At 48.3% G+C, this 22,488-nt stretch overlaps 1 protein-coding gene across 2 annotated transcripts; it reads left to right on the forward strand.

The window, feature by feature from the left end:
- Positions 1-2,305: 2,305 nt before the first annotated feature.
- PPP1R3F (protein phosphatase 1 regulatory subunit 3F) lies at positions 2,306-16,251 on the forward strand (the record flags this gene model as incomplete). Of its 2 annotated transcripts, none has more annotated exons than XM_084258821.1 (4): positions 2,306-3,306; positions 12,221-12,282; positions 12,503-12,585; positions 14,950-16,251. In XM_084258821.1, 4 exons carry the CDS (start codon positions 2,306-2,308, stop codon positions 16,249-16,251), a joined length of 2,448 nt encoding a protein of 815 aa, XP_084114947.1. The 2 variants fall into 2 exon arrangements, with proteins under 2 accessions (XP_084114947.1, XP_084114948.1); XM_084258822.1 differs by having other exon boundaries at positions 12,506-12,585.
- Between the last annotated feature and the right edge of the window lie 6,237 nt (positions 16,252-22,488).

The raw sequence follows: 22,488 nt of genomic DNA on the forward strand, positions 1-22,488 counted from the left end.
CTCTGATGACGGAGTGTAGAAAGGGTGATAGGTGTGAGGGTGGAACCAGGAGACCAGGGAGGGGGTGTTACTGCTATAGTCCAACTGAGTGATGACTGTGCTGGTAGTGGAGTGGGTGAGGAGAGGGCAGATTTGGGAAATAATTTGAATGGAGAGCAGACAGGATTTGTGGAAGGATGAATCTTGGGGCCAGCAAGGGCACGGATATAACCTAACTGGGCAGGAAGGAGTCCCTGAACTACTTACCAGCTTTGACCCTTATGTGTGAAAAAAAATCAAAGTTCTATTTTATTGAAGGACCCCATTATTTCACAAGTTTTCTGTTACTCACAGTTGAACATACTCCTTCCTGACCCAGTACTCCATCCTGGACAATGATACCTGAAGAGGGGGTGCTTGTTAGAAGAACCACCTCCCTCCTAGGGCTGTTGGGAGTCAGAACCTTGCATACAGTAGGTGTGCAGTAAATCCTCCCAAGATGGAGGGGGCAAGTATTAGTAGACAGGCTCAGTGGACATAAGCTATAATTCAGTTCCCACAGGTGTAACCTCAACGGGATAGTGCAAGTTCACTAGATGGAGGAAGCAGGAGCAGAATGCACTCTTGGGAGAGGGAACAGCAGGAGCAGAGGTGAAAGCAGAGAGAAGGGAGGTGAGGCTACCATAGGGTATGGAGTGCGTGGGGCAAGAAAGCTAGGGTTTGGACTTGTGATTACATTAGTCAGTGCCAACACATCCAATCAACTCCTGGCGGCTCACGGTCAGGTAGTTTTGCTGACCTACAGTTAGAAAACGCTAATCTTCCCCAAAGCTCAATTTTTTTTTTTTTTAAGATTTTTTATTTTTTTATTTATACAAGAACTGGGGTACAGGCCAGAGGTGCGGGGGGGGGGGGGAGGTGAGAGGATTCACCAGAGACAGAGTGGGGAGCAGAACAGGCAGACTGACTGAAATACACTGCTGAGGGGAGCAGCGGGCGAGTCAGGAGAGGTCTGCTGTGCCATGTGGGTCACCTCCCTGGCCGGGGATCGAACTTGTGCTTCAGTGGCTACGGGTAGCTTTATAGGTTGTGTCTCAACCCCTTGCGCCACCAGGGAGTCCCCAAAGCTCAATTTCCTATTTGGCCATTCATTCAACAACTGCGCCAAGTTCTGGAGAACGCTGAGGATGACAATCAGGGTCATTGTTGGCTAGTGGCAGCGCTTGAGCAAAGGCTCACAGGTGGGCAGGGGAAGCCAGTAAATGCCGGGAGAGCCCGTTTTGATTTCTTACATCCCACACTGGGGTGCAGTCAGTCTTCAGCGGTTCTGGGCATTCACAAATCTAGGTCAGTAGGCACATCCATCCACGAGAAGCATATTCTTGCATTCTATGGCTCTGGTGCCCGTTCACCCTACAGTCCAGACTACCTAAGCACCACCCTCTCTCCGGGGTCCTTATTGGCTCTTCACCTCTTCCTTTACACCATCTACAATGCCCTACTTTGGCTCTGCTCTTTTTGCCCCGCCTTCGCGTCCCTCCCCGCTACATTTTCTAGGCTCAGCATTGGTTCATCCCGTTCTAGCACTGCCTTTGAGGGCGGAACTGCCTTCAGTCTGGCTTTCCCATTGGCTACCCGCCTTATCGCTTCCTCGCTCCTGCATTCATCCTCCATCCTTATTGGCTCTAGCCCTCAGGTCCCGCCTCTCGGCCGCCTTCTAACCTCCATATTGGCTAGTTCCGCCCAGGCACTGCCCTTTGAAGGCGGGGTGCAGTTCACAAGACTGCCCATTGGTTCGCTGCAGCATTAGCCCGCCTCTACATCACCGGTGCGTGGCTCTCCATTGGCTGTTAGCTGTCTGTAGCTGCCGTCCCACCACCTACGCAACCCACAGGTCTACATTTCGGGCCTCTCTGTTTACTCCCTGGTGCTCCCATTGCCCGTAGCCCTTCCGTTTTCCCCAGAGCCCACACACCATTCGCGCTCACACTTGCCCATTAACTGTCCTACTTCTCCCTTCATCCTGGACCCTGCACCACCCCCATTCAGGCTTCCCCATTGATTTTCCCGATCGTTCCGCCCCCCACACCGCCCACTCTCGGACATCCCCATTGGCTGCGTGCTTCTCCAGCACTCCATTCACCGTTACGTCACCCGTGCGTGGCTCTCCATTGGCTCTCCGCTCTACCTGTCTTCATCTCGCCGCCTACGCCCCCCGTGAGCCGTACTCCCCCCGCGCTGGCCATCCCATTGGCTACCCGCCCCTTCAAGCCCTGCCCCCGCCGGTCCCGCCGCCGGTGCCGTCGGTGCCGCCGCCGCCGCCGATATGGCGCGCACGGCCCCTGTGGAGCCCCCGCTGCGGCATCCCGCGCCCCCCTCGCCGGCCGCGGGCGAGCCCCGCACCTCGATTGAGGCAGCGGTGGCTCCGCGGAGGGTGCTCTTCGCCGACGAGGCCCTGGGGCTGCCGCTGGCGCAGCTGCGCCGCTACCGGCCGTGGGGCGGGCCCGGGGCGGGCAAGATGGCGGCGGCGGCCGGGCAAGATGGCGATGGCGGAGGGGCTGAGGAGGACGACGATGGCGAGGATGGGGATGAAGGGGAGGAGGAAGAGGAGGCGTGCTCCGAGCCCTCGCCGCTGTGCCCCGTGCCCGCCGGAGGGGGGTTTTACCTGGTGCCCACATTTTCGCTGCCGCCCGCGCCGGGCCGTCTGGAGCGCTTGGGGCGCGTCATGGTGGAGCTGGAGGCACTGCTGCCGCCTCCTGGAGCGGTTCCCGGGGGTGCCGGGGTTTGGGTGCCAGGGGGGCGCCCGCCGGTACTGCGCGGGTTGGTACGCGTGCTGAACCGCTCCTTCGAGAAGGCGGTGCACGTGCGGGCCTCACACGACGGCTGGGCTTCCTTCTGCGACCACCCAGCGCGCTACGTCCCGCGCAGCCCGCCGGGGGCAGGAGCGGGAGGACCAGGAACAGGAGATCCCATCCTGGATCCGGGCCTTGGCCTGGGCCCCGGCCAGGCGCCCGCCTCCTCGCCCGATGATGGCGGCCGCACTGACCGCTTTGCCTTCCAGCTGCCCTTTGCTGAGGGCGCGGGCGATGGGGCGCGCCTGGACTTCGTGGTGCGCTATGAGACCCCCGAGGGCACTTTCTGGGCCAACAACCACGGCCGAAACTACACAGTCCTGCTCCGGATCGCACCCGCTCCCACACCCACTGATGCCGAAGGGCTGCCCCAGCAGCAGCAGCTGCCGCAGCTGGAGCCACAGCCTGAGTGCCAGGGTCCGGTGGAGGCTGAGGCCAGGCAGCTGAAGAGCTGCATGAAGCCGGTGAGGCGCAGGTAATGTGTGCCAGCGCCACCTCCGCCAACACTGGGCTGTGTCTAGGATAGAGGACAAGCATCCCGACCCTGGAACCCTTCAGGCCTGTGCTCCAGGACTGGGAGGCGGGCACATTCAGTCAGTTACATGTGCTAGGCTCTGTTTTAATTACTGGGGTTTCATTCATTCGTTTATTGAATTCCACTGTAAAGCCCCGAACAAGACAGACATCTTCCCTGCCCTCAAGGATCATATAGGTTCCTGTGGGAGAAAGATTGAAAAAATAATGAGCAGGCAAATAAGGATAAGGTTAGCTGTTGAGAGGAAAGTACAGTAGAGTAAGGTGATAGTATGGGAGGGGATAACTGCTAAAGCAGTTATTCAGGGAGGGCCTTTGAGGAGGTGAGTCCTGGATGATAAGAATTGTGCACAGACATGGTGGGGGGTGGGGAGGAGAGTTTGTAGAAAAGGGGAAAAGGAGGACTTCTCTGAGGAGGTGTCATTTCACTTGAGTCCTGAATGATGAAGAGAAACAGTTATGCACACACGGGAGCAAGGGCGGTCTAGGAAGAGGGAACAGCAAGTGCAAAGGTCCTGAGGTGGGAATGAGCTTGGTGTGAATAATGGACAGTGTGCTGGAATGGAGAGAACTGCAGTGACATGGTGGTGCGGACCAAGTGCCTTGCCATTCAGGGGCAGAGAACCTGATCCCACTTTGACAGAGCAGGGAAATAGGGTTCCAGAGGGAGAAGCTGGTTGAGGAAGTGATGGCGCCTGGCTTTTGCAATTTGTGTCTGACCTTGAAACCTGTGCACTCTCTTTACTGTTATGCTCTAGTCTAGTCTGAGGCCTGTTGAAGTGAGGGTCTGAGCCATGCTCTCCTGGGAAGCAGTGGTTCTGGCAGGGGCAGAACCAGTTGGGCCTGGACTTGAAGCTTGTGTCCTTGGTTTTTGCCATACCACCATACACGATTCTCCTAGGTGTTCTCGATCAAGCTGTGAGTTATTCAAGGGTCGCAGCTAGGCCTGACTCTTTTGGGGGCCATCTAAGTCTAGCCTGGGATGAACAGATTTCCTGTGCACGTGTGGGAAATGCATATATTTCCCTGCTCCTGGGGAGGAATGGGAATGGGAAAGTGCTTTTTTTGGACCTTGTATATGCTTGATCACAATCCTCTGGCTGCAACAAGATGTTTGTGGTCCTCACCAGGTCTCAGGCTGTGAATGGTTCAGTCTAGCTTGAGGCTGGTGGGCAGATATGTCTGGATAAGTGAGCAAGCACACAAGCACCCACTTACTGACTTGGGAGCCCTGTAATAACCTGAGACTTAGTCTAAAGGGGGAGGCAGTATGGATTTCTTTACAGGGTTAAATTAAGCCTTTAGATCCTAACAGAGGGTCTGGGTTCAAGTCCCAGCCTTGCCGTCATTGGCCTGTGACCTTGGCCAACTCATTTAACTGCACTTTGCCTCAGTACCCTCATCTGTGAAGCATAATTACAGCCCAACTTCAGAGCAGATGAGTAAAAAGCACTCCGAACCCAGCCTGGCTCTTAGTGGTGCCAGGTGTTATCATTCCTGTTCACAGAATCACACATAACAGTTCCTTTTTGTCCCCTTCCCAACTCCTCTGCTTGTCACCAGCTGTGTGACCTTGCCTCAGTTTCTTCATCTGTGAGCCTCAGTTTTCTCATATAAAGGGGAATGACAGTCACTTTGTGTGGCAGGATTGGACGCAGTAAACCTGGGCAAGGTAACTGAAGCATGGTGGTAACTGTGAACGGAAACAGTGACCAGCATTTACTGATCTTTCTGTGAGAGTTTCAAGTTAATCCTCCCCGAGGCCTGCTGTGCATGCTGTGTGGTATAGATGCTATGATCACACCTATTTCATAGAGGTGGGAACAGGTAGCACAGATTGGTGAGCTAGCTTGCTCAAGTTAGTGAGTGACAGAACTAGGGAGTGAATGTCAGGGACATTTTTTTTTTTCCCAGTGCTGTTCCTCTTGAAGGCCTAACAGGATTCAGGGCAAAATCTGCCTTTCACTCCTGATTCTCCCAGCATTTCGTGCTTTCCTTTTACCATTTTTTCTTTCTTTATTGAGGGACACCGACATAATGTGTATTGATCCAAAATATAAGGCTCAATAGATTTTCACATATTTATGCCCATGTGTTGCCATCACCCAGATCAAGGTATCAAGTGGTTCCCATGCCATAGTTGCCTTCATGTCTGTCACTTTTCCCAAGTCGTCATCCCAGCCGATTGTCGTGGGAGCACTGTAAGATGTTACAGTTGGGGTAATAAGGTTTGGTCATTTTAAAGAGTGTGAAAGGAAAGGAACAGGGCCAAGGTGGGTGGAGAGGGTGTTTTTCTTTTAAAATACATGGGTGGTTTTAAGGAGAAAAATGAAGCAGCCCGTTCAGACAATTGTTTTGGTATCTGGCCCTGGGTCTGTGGTTCCTAACATGACTTGTGATATTATTTTAAGTGGGCAGATGGCTTTTTGATAGCTTCTTTATCTCCTGATCTCAGCTCTTGCAAAGGGGAGGTTGGTGCTCATTGCAAGATCAGCGATAAGATATTTCTTTGTAGGTTGGTGGCTTTCTTGGCGAGTACATTTCAACTTATTATTGTCTTTAAAACCTGTGTGCTGCCGGTGACTGAGAGTGCTGTTGAAGAACAGCCACCTCTTGGAAGACAGTAGAGTCGCTCAGGGGCTGCCAGCTTTAATCTGGGGGAAACCCACTGTAGAGGGTTCTTGATCAGGAAGTATTGGCTGCAAGCCCACTGTGTGCTGGGTGCAGCCACATCAGGTGGGGGCATGTGAGAAGTTGGTAGCCATCTGGCTACAGCTCAGAGACTGGAATAGATGAGTTCCCTGGATTGCTGGAACAAGCTTTTGATAATGCTTAGATTTTCAGACGACCCATCAACAAGCATTTATTGAGAGCCTACTTTGTGCAGGGCACAGTACTAGGCTCTAACAGGGAAAAAGGTAGACTGGAGCTAAGATGGCAAAGGGCTGTCTTAGAACTGGGTGGGAGGGGCAGGTAAAGATGGTTTGTATGAGGCCTTGCAGAGACCCTGCCCTTTGCTAGGTGCTTTGATAAGTGTTTTCAGGCAAAAGCTCATCTGACTTTTCCATTTCCCATGAATAGGTTTTATCCATCTTTCCTGGATGAGCAAACTGAGGTTCTCATAGTCCAAAATCCCAGGGCTGGTGTGGGGAGGAGCCCTCCTAATTTACCTTGGCTTAATACCCTCAGGAGGTATGCTATTGCTCCTGAAAATAAAGCTCAAGAAAGCCTCGCTAGGACCTTCATGCACCCCCTGCCCTGTCCCCCAATCTGGCATCCTTGGCTACTAGTCTCATTTCGTGTGGTCCTCTGTCTTCTAAGCTCTTGTCACGTGGTCTTTCCAAGGTGTCTTGCCCCTTCCTGCTGCAGGCCTTTGCCCATGCCGTTTCTATCACAGGACCAGGAATGTGGGTTCTGTGCCCTGTGCATACTCTTTGTTTTGATCCTTCAGTTCTGAGACTGCTTCCTCGGGGACTTCTGTCTCTCCATTCCAGCCTCCTCAGGCCCGGGTTTTCTCATAACACTGATTGTTAGAGGCTGCCCTGTTAGAGAATGTCACCCGGCAGAGCAGATGAGCATTGCCACAAATTGGGGATCATATTCCACCCTGCTTGGCAGTACTTGCCCAGCAGGGTTTTTTTCTGACCCACTCTTGTTCCTCCCTTATGTGATTCTTTCAAATGTTCTTTACCTTCAGACTTCCTGCTTTAAAAAAACCAAATAGAAGCTATAAGAATGGAACTTCCCACAACTTGCAGCCCCCAAGCCTGCAGACTGATTGCCCTCCCTTGTGTTACAGGGGAGGAGGGGGCACCCTTTTTCTCCTTCAGGCCTGTCCCTCCACCACTTGCTCCAGCACCTGACAATCAGTTACCCTTTCTCTCCTGACAACTTTTCACTGCCCTCCTCACCCAATCCTCTCTATTGGCCGCTATGTATGCTAGCATCTCTACCGACTTAACAGTCTGCTTTGACCCCTCCTTCTGTCCCTACTGTTTGTGGCCACCCCTTAATCATCCTCCCTTTCATTGTCAACCCTGCTCTAAAGAGTCACCTCCATTTGCTTCAACCCTCCACATCTGCTAGACTCCATAGGTGGTTTTCTGGTTTTCTTTTCAAAGGCTTGAGTGCTTCTACTTAACTTTCTTGCTTAGCCTTGGTCATGTTCTGCTGCTTTTCCTTTTAATGCACTTGCCTTTCTCTTCCTCGTCGCTCCTTCCTGCAGCCTCATATCCCCACTTGGTGTCTCCCCTGGTTCAAGATCAACTCCATTGCCTCCCCTGCCATGTTTTGAGCCGCCTCACACTCCTCTACCCCTCTCTTGCATGTTTTCCTTCCAGGCATCTGCCTGTAGTCTGGACCAAGACCCTTGGTTCTAGGGTCTTCTTTGTTTTTCTGAATCACTGACCTCAGTTAGACCTTCCTGTTGGACCTTCATTAGGGAATCGGTTGACCCTCTCTGCCCTGCTAGACTGTAAGCTCCGTGAGGGCTAGGGACGTAGCCCGCTTTTGTCCATTGCTGTGTTCCTGCAGGGCCTGCCACTGTGCCTGGCACTTACCAGGTGCTTAATAAATGTTTGTTGAAAGAATGAGTGTGAGTATATTTTTTAATGTCTTTCTCCACACTAAATCGTAAGCTTCCTAGTTGGGTTTGCTCACTGTTGTGTCTCCAGGGTCTTGTCACTGAGCCGCTTGCACAGTAAGACCTTAGAGGTTTTTCTTCGCACCTATAGCTGAATGGATGGGGACCCCACTTGCTATCTGAGTTGGCAGCCTTAGGGGAAACCAGAACAATCTGAGTCGAAACAGGTTGGGTCAGGAGTCATCTTAGTTGTCTGGAGAGTGAGGATTTTGTGTGAAAGTGATCCTCTTCTGTTCCTAGAAAACTGGCAAGGCTGTGTTGGCAAGGATGTGGGCCTTAGGCCACACACTACGGAAGTGGCAGAGCTGAGATCACCGCTAGCTGGGGTGGGGTGGTCCTGTTGTAGTGCCCCAGTTTTTATCTGCTGTGCCAGGCTGCTCGCAGTGTGGGACAAGCCGTTTTCCTTTTTGGAGCCTCAACTTCCCTCAGGGGGAATTTGGAGGAGGTTACTGTTAAGCATGTTACGAGTGATTTTTAAGTATTTTCTCAATCCCCGCAACAGCTCTCTGTGGTAGGTATTACTGTTTTACCCTTTTCACAGATGAGGAAATTGAGGCATAGTGTTAAGTAACTTGCTCCAGGTCACACAGCTGGTAGGTGGCAGAGCTGGGGTAACTCAAAAGTACATGTCATGATCCTTTATTGAGATGTGAAATCAGTTTACTGGATTCCAACAAACATTTTCCAAGAAAGGGACTAGCATAGGAAATAGAGTGCATCATGACACGTCGTAAGGGCAGGTGATGTTCAAAGAGCAACTGCTTTTTGTCATGTGTGTATGTTGACACTTGTATGGATGCGCTGAGTCCACCGTGTGAAATGCTCCGAAAAGGGTGCGGTCACAGCTGTAAAAGTAGCTTCAGGCACAGTAAACTGCTCTCTTTGCATCCTGTTGGGTGGTCTAGAAGCCCAGAGTTGCCGTGGACATGGTCTGTCCTTGGGGAGCGCAGAGCAGTGCCCTGCAGAACTTTGCTCTCACAGCTGCCTTCAGACCCTGTTCTTTTCAGAGAGCAGATGGCTGAGGGTGACTGGGATTCCGAGTATCCGGCAGCCTTCTGAAACCCCCTTGGCCCCGGAGAGTCAGCGTCACCTTCGGGTTGACTGCACGGGAGGGAGCCAGGCTCTGCTGAGTTTCCCTTTGGGTTTTGGTATGTGACCCACTTTGAGCTGGCCAAGTTCTTCGAAAACATGAGTATTGGGGTGTTCACAGAGAACGGGGTGGGAGGAGTGGCGGTGGTGGCGATGGCAGGAATGTGGCTGCTCTGAAAGTCTGCTTTGCTCCTCATGGAGGTTATCAGCCCTCTCGCGCTGTCTGTGCTGAGTCACCTTTTTCTGTCCTACCTGGCCCGGGCTGGGGCCAGTCGGCATCTCTTTCTGAAAATCTCACCCCTGGTTCCCCGGGGTGCTATCTGAGGTCAGTGGCCGTGGAGCTTCCTGATTGCAGGAGGAATTTTCACACCCAGGAGGTTGGCAAATCGGCCAGACTGGCCCCTTTTAAGTCACACCAGCTTGCCCCAGAGGGTGTGTGCCTGAGATGTCCCCAGGTCTGTGTACTAGTGCCCATTGCCCTTGAGATATCACGTGGCATTTGTGGGGCTGGTACCAAAGGAACAGGTTTCCTTCTCGAAAGTGTGCAAGCATACTGAGGTACAGTTTTGTTCTTAATCTCCCCATTTTTCTAAGAATCCCTCTTCTCTGTTACTGATCAGAGTCCGTATACATTTGTGCTCCATTTCTCTCACCAGCCTCCTTTTGGTTCAAGTCATAGCTGCCCTGAGTGCTTACCATGAAAGACAGTTCAAGGATATTTAGGTTTTTTTTTTTTCTTTTTCTGAAGCCCACGGTTTCAAACACTGTCTTTAAAATGGAACCCTCTTTGGATGTTCTCAGTGTGGTGTGTATGTAGTTAGTGGGTGTAGACACACGGTTCCTTGAGCCTCAGTTTCCACACTTGTAAAAAGGGAATGGTGTTGCTTTGGAGGAAAGATGTGAAGGTTTTCAAATGACTTGGTGAATCGATTTAAAGGGCTCATGGAGGAGGTGAACAATAAATGCTGGTCCTCTTGCTTCCACCTCTGATTTGGGAGGTCGGAAGAGTGACCTGTATGTGTCTCTGCTGACTTTGTCAGTCTTGGGATTGGCCCAATTGCTTGACCTGCTTTCTGGATGGGCCCCCTCTGTGCACCCTCCTTGGCTGCAGAAAAGACACTCTGGGGGCTGAGGGATTTATTTTGTATTTGTTTTTCTTCTTCCCTCAACCGTGGAATTATTTTCCTGCTGCTTGACTTTGTTCTGAGTACCTTGCCCCCCCCCCCCTTTGCATCCCTCTAGGACTCGGGAGTGGCTTCAGTACAAGCCAGGTTGTGGTGTTTGTTGGCACTGGCCAGACGGTAGGGAAAGGCTTGCCTAGGCATGCCCCCGGGGGAGGACTGCCTTTCTGTCTCTATGGTTCTTCTTGAAGAGGCTTGGTTCAGTAGCTCCTCGAAGGTGACTTTCTTTGATGTAAGACTACACCAGCAAAAGAAGTCAGCAAAAGTCACATTGAGTCATAAGTCCAAAGACTTGGATTTTAGACCCCCTAAGGCGACTTGGTGGAGGACCAAGCTGGCTTGCTCTGAATCCCCCTTTCTCTTCCATGATGTGCAGGAATCAATGGCTGTGCTCCCCGAGTCACCCACACCGGGCCCCAGTATTCTGATTCACACATCTCTGGTGGGATGGGTGAACTCTAGTCCATGGAGCAAGACAGATAGATGTCCCTTTTAGAGCTTCCAGGCTGTGGTTCCATGCGTGTGGTTCAAGCTTCCTCCCTGAGCATGCTAAGAGAAAGCAGTTCTGTGTCTGGTGGTCTTGTAGCCAGTGTTCCATGAAGACAGGGAAACTGGGAATGGGTGTGTGGGCCAAAGCGGGGTATAGAGACAAGTCCAAGTGCAGGAGGTGGGGTGGGTGGTGATCTTGGTGTATTATTAATGCCTTCCTTTGTGTCCTTCCAGAATGTGTTGGAGAATGGGTTGGAGGAAGAGCCCAGTCTCCCTTGTCCAAGAAGCCACAGTTTGTTGGTTAAGAGCACAGACTTAGGAGCTGGAAGACCTAGGTTTCAAGCTTCACTACTTGATCTTGAGACTTGACTTCCATTGCATCATTTGTAAGATAGGGAGAGTAGTACTGCCTACTTCAAAGGATTCAGAGTACCTATCTCCTAGGGATGTCATGAGGATTGAGATAATACATGGGCTCTACTTAGAATGGTGCCTAGCACCATAGTAAGTACTATATTCAGGTCAGCTCATGATACTCTGTTTCTATGAAGGAAGTTACTTGTTTTCAAGAAGTTGCAACCACTTCCAAAAATGTCAACATCATCAGGTTACTTCTTAGGAAGAACAAGGTTTGAGCAATTGCCTCAGCTGCTCTCAGGTCTCTGAACTTGTTTCAGTTAATGCTCTCCTCATTTGCCTTAATCTGTAAACATTTGCTTCTCATTTGTGAGAATGAGAGCAGAAGTTTCTTTCTGCTGCCCATCACCCCACCCCTGGCAAGATCTGGCTAAAATACACTTGGCTTATGCCACTCAAGCCTTGGGGTCTGACTTGCCTGGCAAAGGATGAACAAGATCCATGAATTAGCCTACGGTTGGTTCAGCTTCTTCTCTCTGCCTGGCCCCTGTGTCTGGTGTGGTGGTTTCATTTCTCTTATCTGATCTTGGTGTGCATTGCCCAGTTCCCTTTGCTCCATTTTAAAGTGAGGAGGAGGAGGCTTAGGGAGGTTAAATGGCCTGCCAGGCTGATTGGGGGATGGGTGGAGGGTCTGTGACCCCAGGTTACTTCCTTTTTCTGCTACCCACCTTCCCATTCTCCTGCCGCTCCCTTCTTCCCCTTTGCAGCTTCCTGTGTCCCATGGTCCTCACTTATGCTTTCTTAGAAAAGATAGTTTTCTCCAGTGCCAGGGATATGCCCTAAAGAAATGATCCAAAGTGTTCATTAAGCTTGCCCAGTGATGTCTGCTGCAGTCTGCTCTGAGAGCACACAAAGAAGGCCATAACTGAGCTGCTCGGTGGGAAGGGAATGTAACACGGGTTCCATGAGCCCATTGCTGTGTGTGGTAAGCAGCCATTTCAGATGTTTACAGTATGTAGTGCTGCTTCCTGTGGGTGGACAGAGGCAGCTGTGAAATTATGTCCGCAGATCCATCTGTTCTCTCCTCTGCCCCACAGGCCTAATGAGGAAGAGCTGAGGATGAGGATGAGGAGCCCGGATGATGATAGTCCTGCTGTGGGTAAGCAGCTGACTGCAGTCGGGGGAGTTTGTGCTTATATTTCCAATTTCTTTCTTCCTTCCATTTTTCTTTCCATACAATTTGAGACACCTTCTGCCTTAGATTGTCACAGAATGCTTCAGAGCCAAACTGTCAATTGACTAGAGAAGCAGATTTTCTTAACCAAGGCCGGCGTGCTTGTGCACTGCCCTGCCCCAACCCTGCTCTTCTCTCTCTCCAGCAGAGCGTCCTGATGTCCAGGAGTCAGTGGGTCCCCTGGTAGCCCCCACCCCTCTCCGTCCATGGCCCCAGATGACACTTCAGGTAAGCAGGCCCCTGCAAATCTGGACAGACAGCTTGCTGGGAGGCTGGGTGGTGCTGGACACTGGCTTGTTCTGGGTTCATCTGAGGTCAGAGCGAGGTCCCCAAATTAGAACCTCATGGGGGGAGGAGTAGAATGCAAGTTTTTACCTGGGGCTTGAGAAACTCCATTCATTAGTTTGGGACATAGTTACTGAGTGTTTGCTCTGTGCCTGGCACTTATGGATGCGGGGAATACTGTAGTAACCAAATACGCTGTCTTTGTAGGGCTTACGTTTTAGTGGAGAAGACATAATAAAACAAAATAATATTTAAAATATATGGTATTTTCGATGGGGATAAGTATTCAGGAAAAAATTAAGGGAATAAAGAGATGGGGGGAAGAGGAGGAGGACGAGAGAAAGAGAAGGCAGGGCCTTGACAAAGGCGTGTGAAGAGCAATGAGTGGAAGCTGCAGGGGTAAGGTGGGAGAGGTGCCAGAGACAGACTGTGGAGGGCCATGGGGAGGACTCTGGCTTTCACCCTGAGTGATAGGGGAGTGACCAGATGGAGGGTTGAGAGCACAGGAACGCCTTGAACTGACTTAGTTCAGATGGGCACCCTCTGACTGCTATGAGGAGAACAGACCGTGATTGTGAGGGGTGCAGTGAGCTGGAGGCTAAATCAGTGTCCTGGTGAGCTTGTGCCGTGCTTGCAGAGAGAGAGAGGAATTCTGGAGGGTGTGTGTGTGTGTGAACCTTTTAATACAAACATTTTAAACATAAAAGTAAAGAGATCAGGTAAATGAATCCACATATACCCATCACCCAGCTTTAACAAATTTCAGCATGTCCAGTCCTACTTTTTCTATATCCCCACCTCTTCCCCTTTCGCGCTCTAGTTTAGGAAAAAAAATCCAGACATCATCCCATTCTTTAATACTTCAGTTTGAACCTCAGAATTCTAAAAAAAAAAAAAAAAACCAAAACCCCAAATAGCAGCAACAAAGAAACAAAAATCCCATGTGCCATCATCACACCCTCAGGAAAGTGACACTAATTCTTTAGTATCATCAAATATTTGGTCACTGTTGGTTGGAATTTCCTTAGCTTGTAAGTATTTTAGGGTCCAAACAAGGGTAATACTTTGTGTTTGGTTAATGGCTCTTTTGAGAATTTTTAATTTCCCTCCCTTTCCTTGCAATTTGTTTGTTGAAGAAACCTTGTTTGCCCTGTAGAATTTCCTGCAGTCTGGATCTGGCTGATTATATCCAGGTGGAAACATGTTTTTTACTCTATTTTTATTGATGTATTCATTCTATTTAATTAATATGATCTATTGTTAAATTTATTAAACTATCAATTTTATTATATTTATTAAATATAATCTATTAAATTAATTTCAATAGAATAAATTTAATTCTCTTATTCTTCATTTATTTTTTTGTTTGCTTTTTTGTCCTTATTAGCTAGAATTCTCTAAAGAAAAGCTTTCTCACATCAACTGCTTGGTTACCTTGAGGTATAGTTATATAGGAAAACTATGTAAACATTTAATTTTCCCTATTAAATTTAATTTAGTGTAATTTCATTTAATCTGTTTAGTTTAACCTTTCCCTTTATTTACTAGCTTTCAGAAGAAATGGATTTTCCAAAGGTGACCAATTAAAGAATGTTTGCTTTTGGTATATCATTATGAACACATGAATTTGAAGCCTATTTGAGTGTCTCAATCCAGTGCCCTCATTTATTTATTTTGATGCTTCCATTCAACTCTCGGGGCAGTAGGAGCTTGTATGGATAGTCTCCAGAGCCTTTTGGGCACCATCCCATCATTCTCCGAGCACTTCCTCACATACTGCCATGACAGTGTGTCCCAGACTCGTCTTAAGGATGAGTCTGTGTCCTAAACCTGGAAACAGCCACTTCTTAAAGGAGCCCTTTCTCTTCTTAGAGGAGAATGGTATTTGGACCTCGAGCTGCCTGCTAGGTCAGTCGCCAGGCTTTGTCAAAAGATGGAGCTGGGAAATACTTTTTTTAAAAAGGGAAGACGTGAGTTCTTGTAGCTGTTCTGGATGTGTTCTGGAGGAGAGCTAGTAATGTTTACTGATAGCTCTTTACCAGATCTTGGTGTCCACTGAATTCCTTTGCTTTCTTATCTGCAGGAAGCCCCCTTTACTCCATCTCAACTTTGTATTTGTAATACAAACAACATTATCTTTGGAGTTTAGAGAATTATGGACTGTTCTTTGGGGAGTTTTAGTGCAAAGGCCTGTAGGGGTGGGGGTAGCTGTCACCAGCTCTCAAAATCTCTACTTGTCCCACCCCCTCCTACTTCATTCCCTTCCCTTTTCCCCTCCTACCCTGACCTCCCCCACCTCGGCTCCAGGTGTCTGAAGTTACAGTGACTGGCAAACGCCCAGAGGAAGGTGATGGCCCCCGAAGCAGTCCGCCTGTGGCTTTCACAGAGGTCCCCCAGGCACCAGTCATCAGGATTCCTGCCTCCTCCTCTCTCTGTGGCCTGGGAGGCGCCCCCAGGGACCAGGCCTCAGGGCCCGATGCAAGTGAGGGGCCAGTGGGGCCTCTCCTGGAACCCAGCCAGCACCAGGCGGAGGCCATGTGGGAAGTACCGAGTGAGAATGGAGGGGGCCGAAAGGACCCCATGGTGGGGGCCATCATGGATGAGCCACCTGGGGGTCTGGAGGCCATGAGTGGGTTGGAGGAGCTGCTTGGCGAGGACACCATTGACCAGGAGCTGGAGCAGCTCTACCTGTCCCACCTGAGCCGCCTGCGGGCTGCTGTGGCTGCAGGTGGGGCAGGAGGTGATGGGGAGGGCCCCACAGATGGTGGGTTGTCCCCCAGCCAGCCCCTGGGCATACTCACGGACCGCGACCTGATCTTGAAGTGGCCTGGCCCCGAGCGGGCCCTGAACAGCGCCCTGGCTGAGGAGATAACTCTGCACTATGCCCGGCTAGGGCGCGGTGTGGAGCTCATCAAGGACACAGAGGACCCTGATGAGGAGGGGGAGGGCGAAGAAGGGCTCTCCATGATACCCTCCAGCCCAGAAGGGGACACCCCGAAGGAATCGCCTCCGGAAATCCTCTGTGGGGCCCATCCTGTGGCAGCCACTATGGGAGATGTGTGGCTCCCATGGGCAGAGGGCTCGGGATGTGACAGCCCTGTGGTTTTGGGGACAGAGAGTCAGTTCACTGTGGCTCCAGAAAAGGGAATGGGCAAGGACACTGACTCTTTGCACATGACTAGGATGATAGCTGGGGTGACAGGGTCCCTGGGGGTGTCTGGGACAGAAGCCCAGATGGAGTTTACTGCTGAGTGGGCAGACAGTTCAGTTCCTATATCTGGCCAGGAGTTAGCTGCTCCAGCCCCTCAGGGGCAAAATCTCACCCTCCTTGGCCCCTTGGGCACTGAAGTCTGTCCTTCCAGCCTGGCCAGGCCCCACATGAGCTCCCAGGAGGAAGAGAGTTCAAGCCCAAGCCTTGAGCCCCCCAAAAGTTCTCCCACCCCAGCAGCCCCTGCAGAATGTGTGTGTATATTACCTCCCCAGCTCCGGGGACCCTTGACCCAGACTCTGGGGGTCTTGGCTGGGTTGGTGGTGGTCCCTGTGGCTCTGAACAGTGGTATGTCCCTCCTGGTGCTTGCACTGTGCCTCTCTCTGGCCTGGTTCTCGTAGGAGCTGCTGGTGGGATCAGCAACAACAGGCTTTCCTCTCTGGGGTCTGGGGAGGGGAAGCCCTTGAACCACCCCCAGAGGGATCAGATGAGATATGTGACCTGTATAGTGAGGGGACCATGGCCCCTTGCTTCTGAGAATGTTCAACTGGAGAGAGCCTTCCTGTCCTTGTCCCTGTCCCCGAGCTCTCGTTAGCACAGGGCTCCCTGCAGTGACACCAGTGGAGAGGAAGAGGGACTGGTGGAAGGTATGAATGGGAAGAACTTCAGAATGGAACTGGGCATGTCCTCCCTTCCCTACCCCCTACCCCGAGCCTGTATTTATTTTTGTATAATTCTCTGGATGAGGGAGAGTGGTCGTGAGCTGGTCTTGGGGCACAATTACCCAGAGATATATTTATTAACAGCCAACCTGTGCAACCTGCTGGAGCTTTATTTTTAATTTAATTTATATAGAGTACCTATTATTATATGTCACAATAGAGCTCTATGAGAAACAGTGTCTTACTGTGCAGTGTCTCCTGTTTGAGTATGAGTGTGCAGGGTGGGTGAGTGTGCAGGGTGGTCACGTTGTTTTGTGGGAGGACTGTTGGGATGTTAGGGGTTGGGATGTGGTCATGGCTGCTGCTATTTAAAAATGTCCTTGTCACCTCACCTTGTCCTAAACTATGTGGTCTGGGTTTTTTTTTGGGGGGGGGTGTGGGGAGAAGGTCTTTTGATCTTTTCCACATTCTGCCAGTGTGGGGAGAAGTAGCCACACCAGGGTTTGGTGTCACACATGCGGATACAGTGGTGGATGTGGTCACTTTGGATGTGGGAATAATGGTTGTATGTCAGCCACAAGGTTTTGAGGTTACTGAAAAAAATGCCTGTGACATTCAACAGGGAGACCCATCTGCCCCCAAGACAGGTGACATCTCAGGAGGGACAGAGGCTTAATGTACTGTGAAAGAATCAGGCCAGAGTTGCTGTCCACACACAGCACATGTCTAACTCAAAAACAGGAAACCCAGACTCCAGACTGTTGGGGTAAAAAAGGATAGATATATTTACTGCATGCAAATAAAAGCTCTACTTAGCAAAATAAAGCACCACATATTTATTTACTTCCCTTTACAGCCAGACTTCTTGAAAGAAATACTTACATAAGCTTTTTTCAGTTCTTCTCCGGCACTTCAAAGCTTTTCTGAAATAGCTTCCATCAGAGGTTCTGCCCAGCCTCCTCAGCAAAGGAGCCAAAGTCACTGAAGATACCGTGTTATATCAGCAGTCAAGTCTCAGACCTCATCTTACTTGATGTGTTGGCAGCATCCAACACAGTTATCTCAACCTTGATGGCCCTTCTTTACTTGGTTTCCAGGACACCGTACTTTCCTAGTTTCCCTCCTTCCTCATTGGCCACTCTTCTAGGAGATGCTCAATTAAAAAACCAAACAAACAAACAAAAAAAAAACCCGACAAGCAGCAGCAAGCAAATGGGGTGGGAGGGAGCGGTATTGCCAGGCATGCCTCGAGAACTTAGCTGGTCATTTAGTGGTGACAGGCTTGGTTCAGTTCTTTTTTTTTTAAAGATTTATTTATTTATACAAGAACTTGGGTACAGACCAGATGTATGGGAGGGTGAGAGGACTCACCAGAGACAGAACAGGGACCAGAACAGGCAGACTGACGAAATGCACTGCTAAGGGGAGCAGCGGGCGAGACAGGAGAGGTCTGCTTGTCATGTGGGTTGCTCCGAGGCCGGCGGGGATGGAACCAGTACTGCAGAGGCTGCGGACAGCTTCACAGCGCTGTGTTCAACCACCTGCGCCACCAGGGAGGCCCTCAGTTCAGTTCTACGAGTATTGCCTGGCCTCCTCTGTTCTGCTCTGGGGACACCGAGGAAGGAGCTCACAGTCTAGTGGGGAAGACAAATACAGAAAGAATTTCCATGCAGTGTGGTTATTGCAGTTAACAGTGATGGATCCCATGGGCTGTGGGGAACCCAGGACTTGGAAGCCTTTTCGGAGGATACGGTGCCTGAACTGAGTTTTAAAAAATCAGGAGTCAGCCAGGTAATGAAGGGGAAGAGGGGGCAGTCTAATAGGAAAGAGTAGCATTGCAGACATCTGGAAGTGGAAACAGCTAGTGAAAAACAGCTCAACACATCCATATTTCATATGTTCAATGAGGATATTCTGACTTTGTCCAGATGGGTTGGTGGCCTTCCATCGATATGATAATTTGACCAATATCTAAAAAGGCAACTTTATGCCAATTAGGTTGAAATATTTGATAAAATGGACAATTACTGCAGACATATAACTTGCCAAAAGTGTCTCGAAAAATGTAACTTGAGTAGTTCTATATCCATTAACGGAAGCTGTAGCCAAAAGTCTTCCCACACAGGAACTCAGGGCTCAGGTGACTTTGCTCATGAGGCACTCAAGGAATAATTCTATTTTTGTGAAAGCAATTTAAAAAGTGTATAAAAGAGCATTCTTAATTCATTTGATGGGCCTGATAGAACCTAGATTCTAAAAACTGACGAGTGAAAAGAATATTACAGAACAATCAAAAGAAAATAGATGCATATTTCTGAACTTGACAACTGCCTGTTTTAGTCCATTTTGGCTGCATTATTACAAAAATAATGTAGATTACAAAGCTCTCCTGAAAAAAAAAGAAGGGAATGGAGGCATCACACTCCCAGACTTCAAACTATACTACAAAGCCATAATCATCAAAACTGCATAGTATTGGAACAAGAACAGACATACAGACCAATGGAATCGAATAGAAAATCCAGAAATAAACCCACAGATTTATGGTCAACTAATCTTTGACAAAGGAGCAAAGACTATGCATTGGAGCAAAGAAAGTTTGTTCAATAAATGGTGCTGGGAAAACTGGGTCACTACATGCAAAAGAATGAAGCTTGACCACCACCTCACACCATACACAAAAATCAACTCAAAATGGATTAAAGAACTAGACATAAGACCTGAAACCATAAAATATATAGAAGGAAACATAGGCGAAACACTATGTGATTTGCACATCAAAGACATCTTTACAGACACATCACCCAAAGCAGTGATAGTAAAGGCAAAGATAAACAGCTGGGACTACATCAAATTAAAGAGCTTCTGCACAGCAAAAGAGACAATAACAAAAACAAAGAGAAACCCCACCAACTGGGAGAACATTTTTGCACCCAACACTAATGATAAAGGACTGATCACAAAAATCTGCAAAGAGCTGATGAGACTCAACAACAACAAAGAAAATAATCCAGTCAAAAAATGGGCAGAAGAGCTAAAAAGAAACTTCTCTGAAGAGGAAATGCAAATGGCCAATAGGCATATGAAAAAATGTTCAACATCACTTGTCATCAGGGAAATGCAAATCAAAACTACCATGAGAAACCATCTTACACCAGTGAGAATGGCACATATTAAAAAAACTAGCAGCAACAAATGTTGGCGAGGTTGTGGAGAAAAAGGAACTCTCCTGCACTGTTGGTGGGAGTGCAAACTGGTCCAACCACTGTGGAGAGCTGTGTGGAGATTTCTGGACCTACTAAACATAGAGCTTCCATATGATCCAGCAATTCCACTCCTAGGTATTTACCCAAAGGACACAGAAACATCAATTCCAAAGAGCACCTGCACCCCTATGTTTATAGCAGCACTGTTTACAACAGCTAAGCTTTGGAAACAACCCAAATGCCCAAAAATAGATGACTGGATCAAGAAGATGTGGTACATATATACCATGGAATACTACTCAGCATTCAAAAAAGATAAACACATGCAATTTGCAGCAACATGGATGGCGCTGGAAGGGCTCATGCTCAGCGAAATAAGCCAAAAAGAAAAAGAAAAATACCGGATGGTCTCACTCATAGCAGGAATCTAGAAAACTTAAATAAGGGACCAGGAAAATGAATAACTATAAGAAAGTGAAAATCAAAATCAACAAAAACTATGAACCAGAGACACTTTTAGGGGGGCGGGGGCGGGAGGGGAGGGATTGGGGTCAGAATGGGGGGCTGCAATTGTATGGGGAATATAAAATAAAATTTATTATTAAAAATAATAATGTAGATTAGTGGCTAATAAACAACCAGCATTTCTCACATTCAGGAGGCTGGAATGTCCAATGCCAAGGAACCAGATTTGTTTTTTTTGTGAGGACGAGATTCTGGTTCATTGACAGTGGTCTTCTCATTGTGTCCTCACATAATGAATGGGTGAGAAAACTTTCTGGACTCTTTTTTTTTTAAAAAGATTTTTATTTATTCAGGGGCCTCCCCGGTGGCTCAGTGGTTGAGTGAGTGCTGGGCTGTGAAGCTGAGCTGTCTGCAGCCTCTGCAGTGCTGGTTCAATCCCTGGCTGCGAGGGGTGGGGGGGGGGAATCCCACATGGCGTGGCAGACCTCTCCTGCCACGCCCACTGCTCCCCTCAGAAGTATACTTCTGACTGTTCTGCTCCCCGCTCTGGCTCTTGTGAATTCTCTCACCCTCCCATGCTTCTGACTGTACCCAGTGCTTGTATAAATAAATAAATAAATCTTTGAAAAAAAAAGATTTTTATTTATTCATACAAGAACCGGGGTACAGGCCAGATGTGCGGGAGGGTGAGGACTCACCAGAGACAGAGTGGGGAACAGAACAGGCAGACTGACTGAAATCCACTGCTGAGGGAAGCAGCGGGCGATTCAGGAGAGGTCTGCCGCGCCATGTGGGTATCTTCGTGGCCAGCAGGGATTGAACAGGCACTGCAGAAGCTGCGGACAGCTTCACAGCACTGAGCTCAACCGCCTGTACCACCAGGGAGGCACTGGACTCTCTTTTATGAGGATACCAATCCTATTCATGAGGATGGCACCCTCTGAACCTAATAACCTCCCACAAACCCTACCTCTTAATACCATCACTTTGGGGATTAGGTTTCAACATATGAATTCTGAGGGGACACAAACATTCACCTATATAGCACCACGTAAATCTAATATATTAAAAAAAAAGTAGTATTTATTCCAAATCTGCAATATGGTTTGCCATTGAACTCAATTAGCACACTTTACTCATTAGCAGGTTAAAGGAGAAAGCCCACAATCATCTCAATAGATGAGGATGGGTTAGATAAAATCTGACCATTCATGAGTTAGAAAATCTTAGCAAGCTCTCTTAACATAAATAGTATCTACAAAGATTCACAGTAAACTACATATTTAAAAGTGAAATGTTAAGAACTTTGAAATGTGGAAAGGATGCCTGTTAACATTTCTACTCAGCACTGTAGTGGAGGTCCTAGCCAGCACAATAAGGCAAGGGAAGGCAATAAAATATTTAAAGATTGAAAGTGAACAGAATTGTCAAATTTATGGATGATACCACCATGTATGTAGGAAATCCCAGAGAATCCACAATAAATTATTAGAATTATTAAGAACTAAAAATATTTCTGAATACAAAATATATTTAAAAGTTGATAGCTTTTATATGTTAACAACAAATAAAAGAACATTTTAATAAATATTCCATTTGTGGACTGCTTAGAAATTAGTTGATAGCTTTTATATGTTAACAACAAATAAAAGAACATTTTAATAAATATTCCATTTGTGGACTGCTTAGAAATTAGTGAAAGGGAGCAAAAGTTTTTTGGAAGAAAATATAACCTTATTGAAAGATATGTTATAAGACTAAGTTGATACACATGTTAACTGAATGGAAGAGTCAATGTCATAAACCTGTCAATCCCTTCTAAAATGTTTTGTGGGCTCAATGAAAATCCAGTCATGATTTCAGTAGATGTGTGTGTGTGTGTGTGTGTCATAAGTTAATTCTTAAATTTATGTGGAAGTGCCAAATAGTCAAGACACCCACGCCTCTTATAGGATATAACAATTAAGATATTGCTGCAAGTGTAGACCAATAGGCCAATGAAAGAAGAACAGTCTCAGAAACAGAGCCGCTCATATGTAGACACAAAAAGACCAAGGAGATATCATGAGATCATTGGGAATTGTTGGATTTTCAATGAATGGAATAATTGGTTATATTAGGGAAAAAAATTGGACCCTCTCTCTCAACACAAAAATCTAGGTAGATTCAAAATATAAATGTGAAAGGCAAAATCAAAAAGCTGTAAGAATTGAATATAGGACAACATCTCCATATACTCACAGCAGAAAAAGCTTTTCTTAAAACACGAAAACATTAGCCGTAAATAATCATAAAACATTTAATC

The sequence above is a fragment of the Talpa europaea genome (genome assembly GCF_964194135.1).
Source record: "Talpa europaea genome assembly, chromosome: X".
Lineage (NCBI taxonomy): Eukaryota > Metazoa > Chordata > Mammalia > Eulipotyphla > Talpidae > Talpa > Talpa europaea.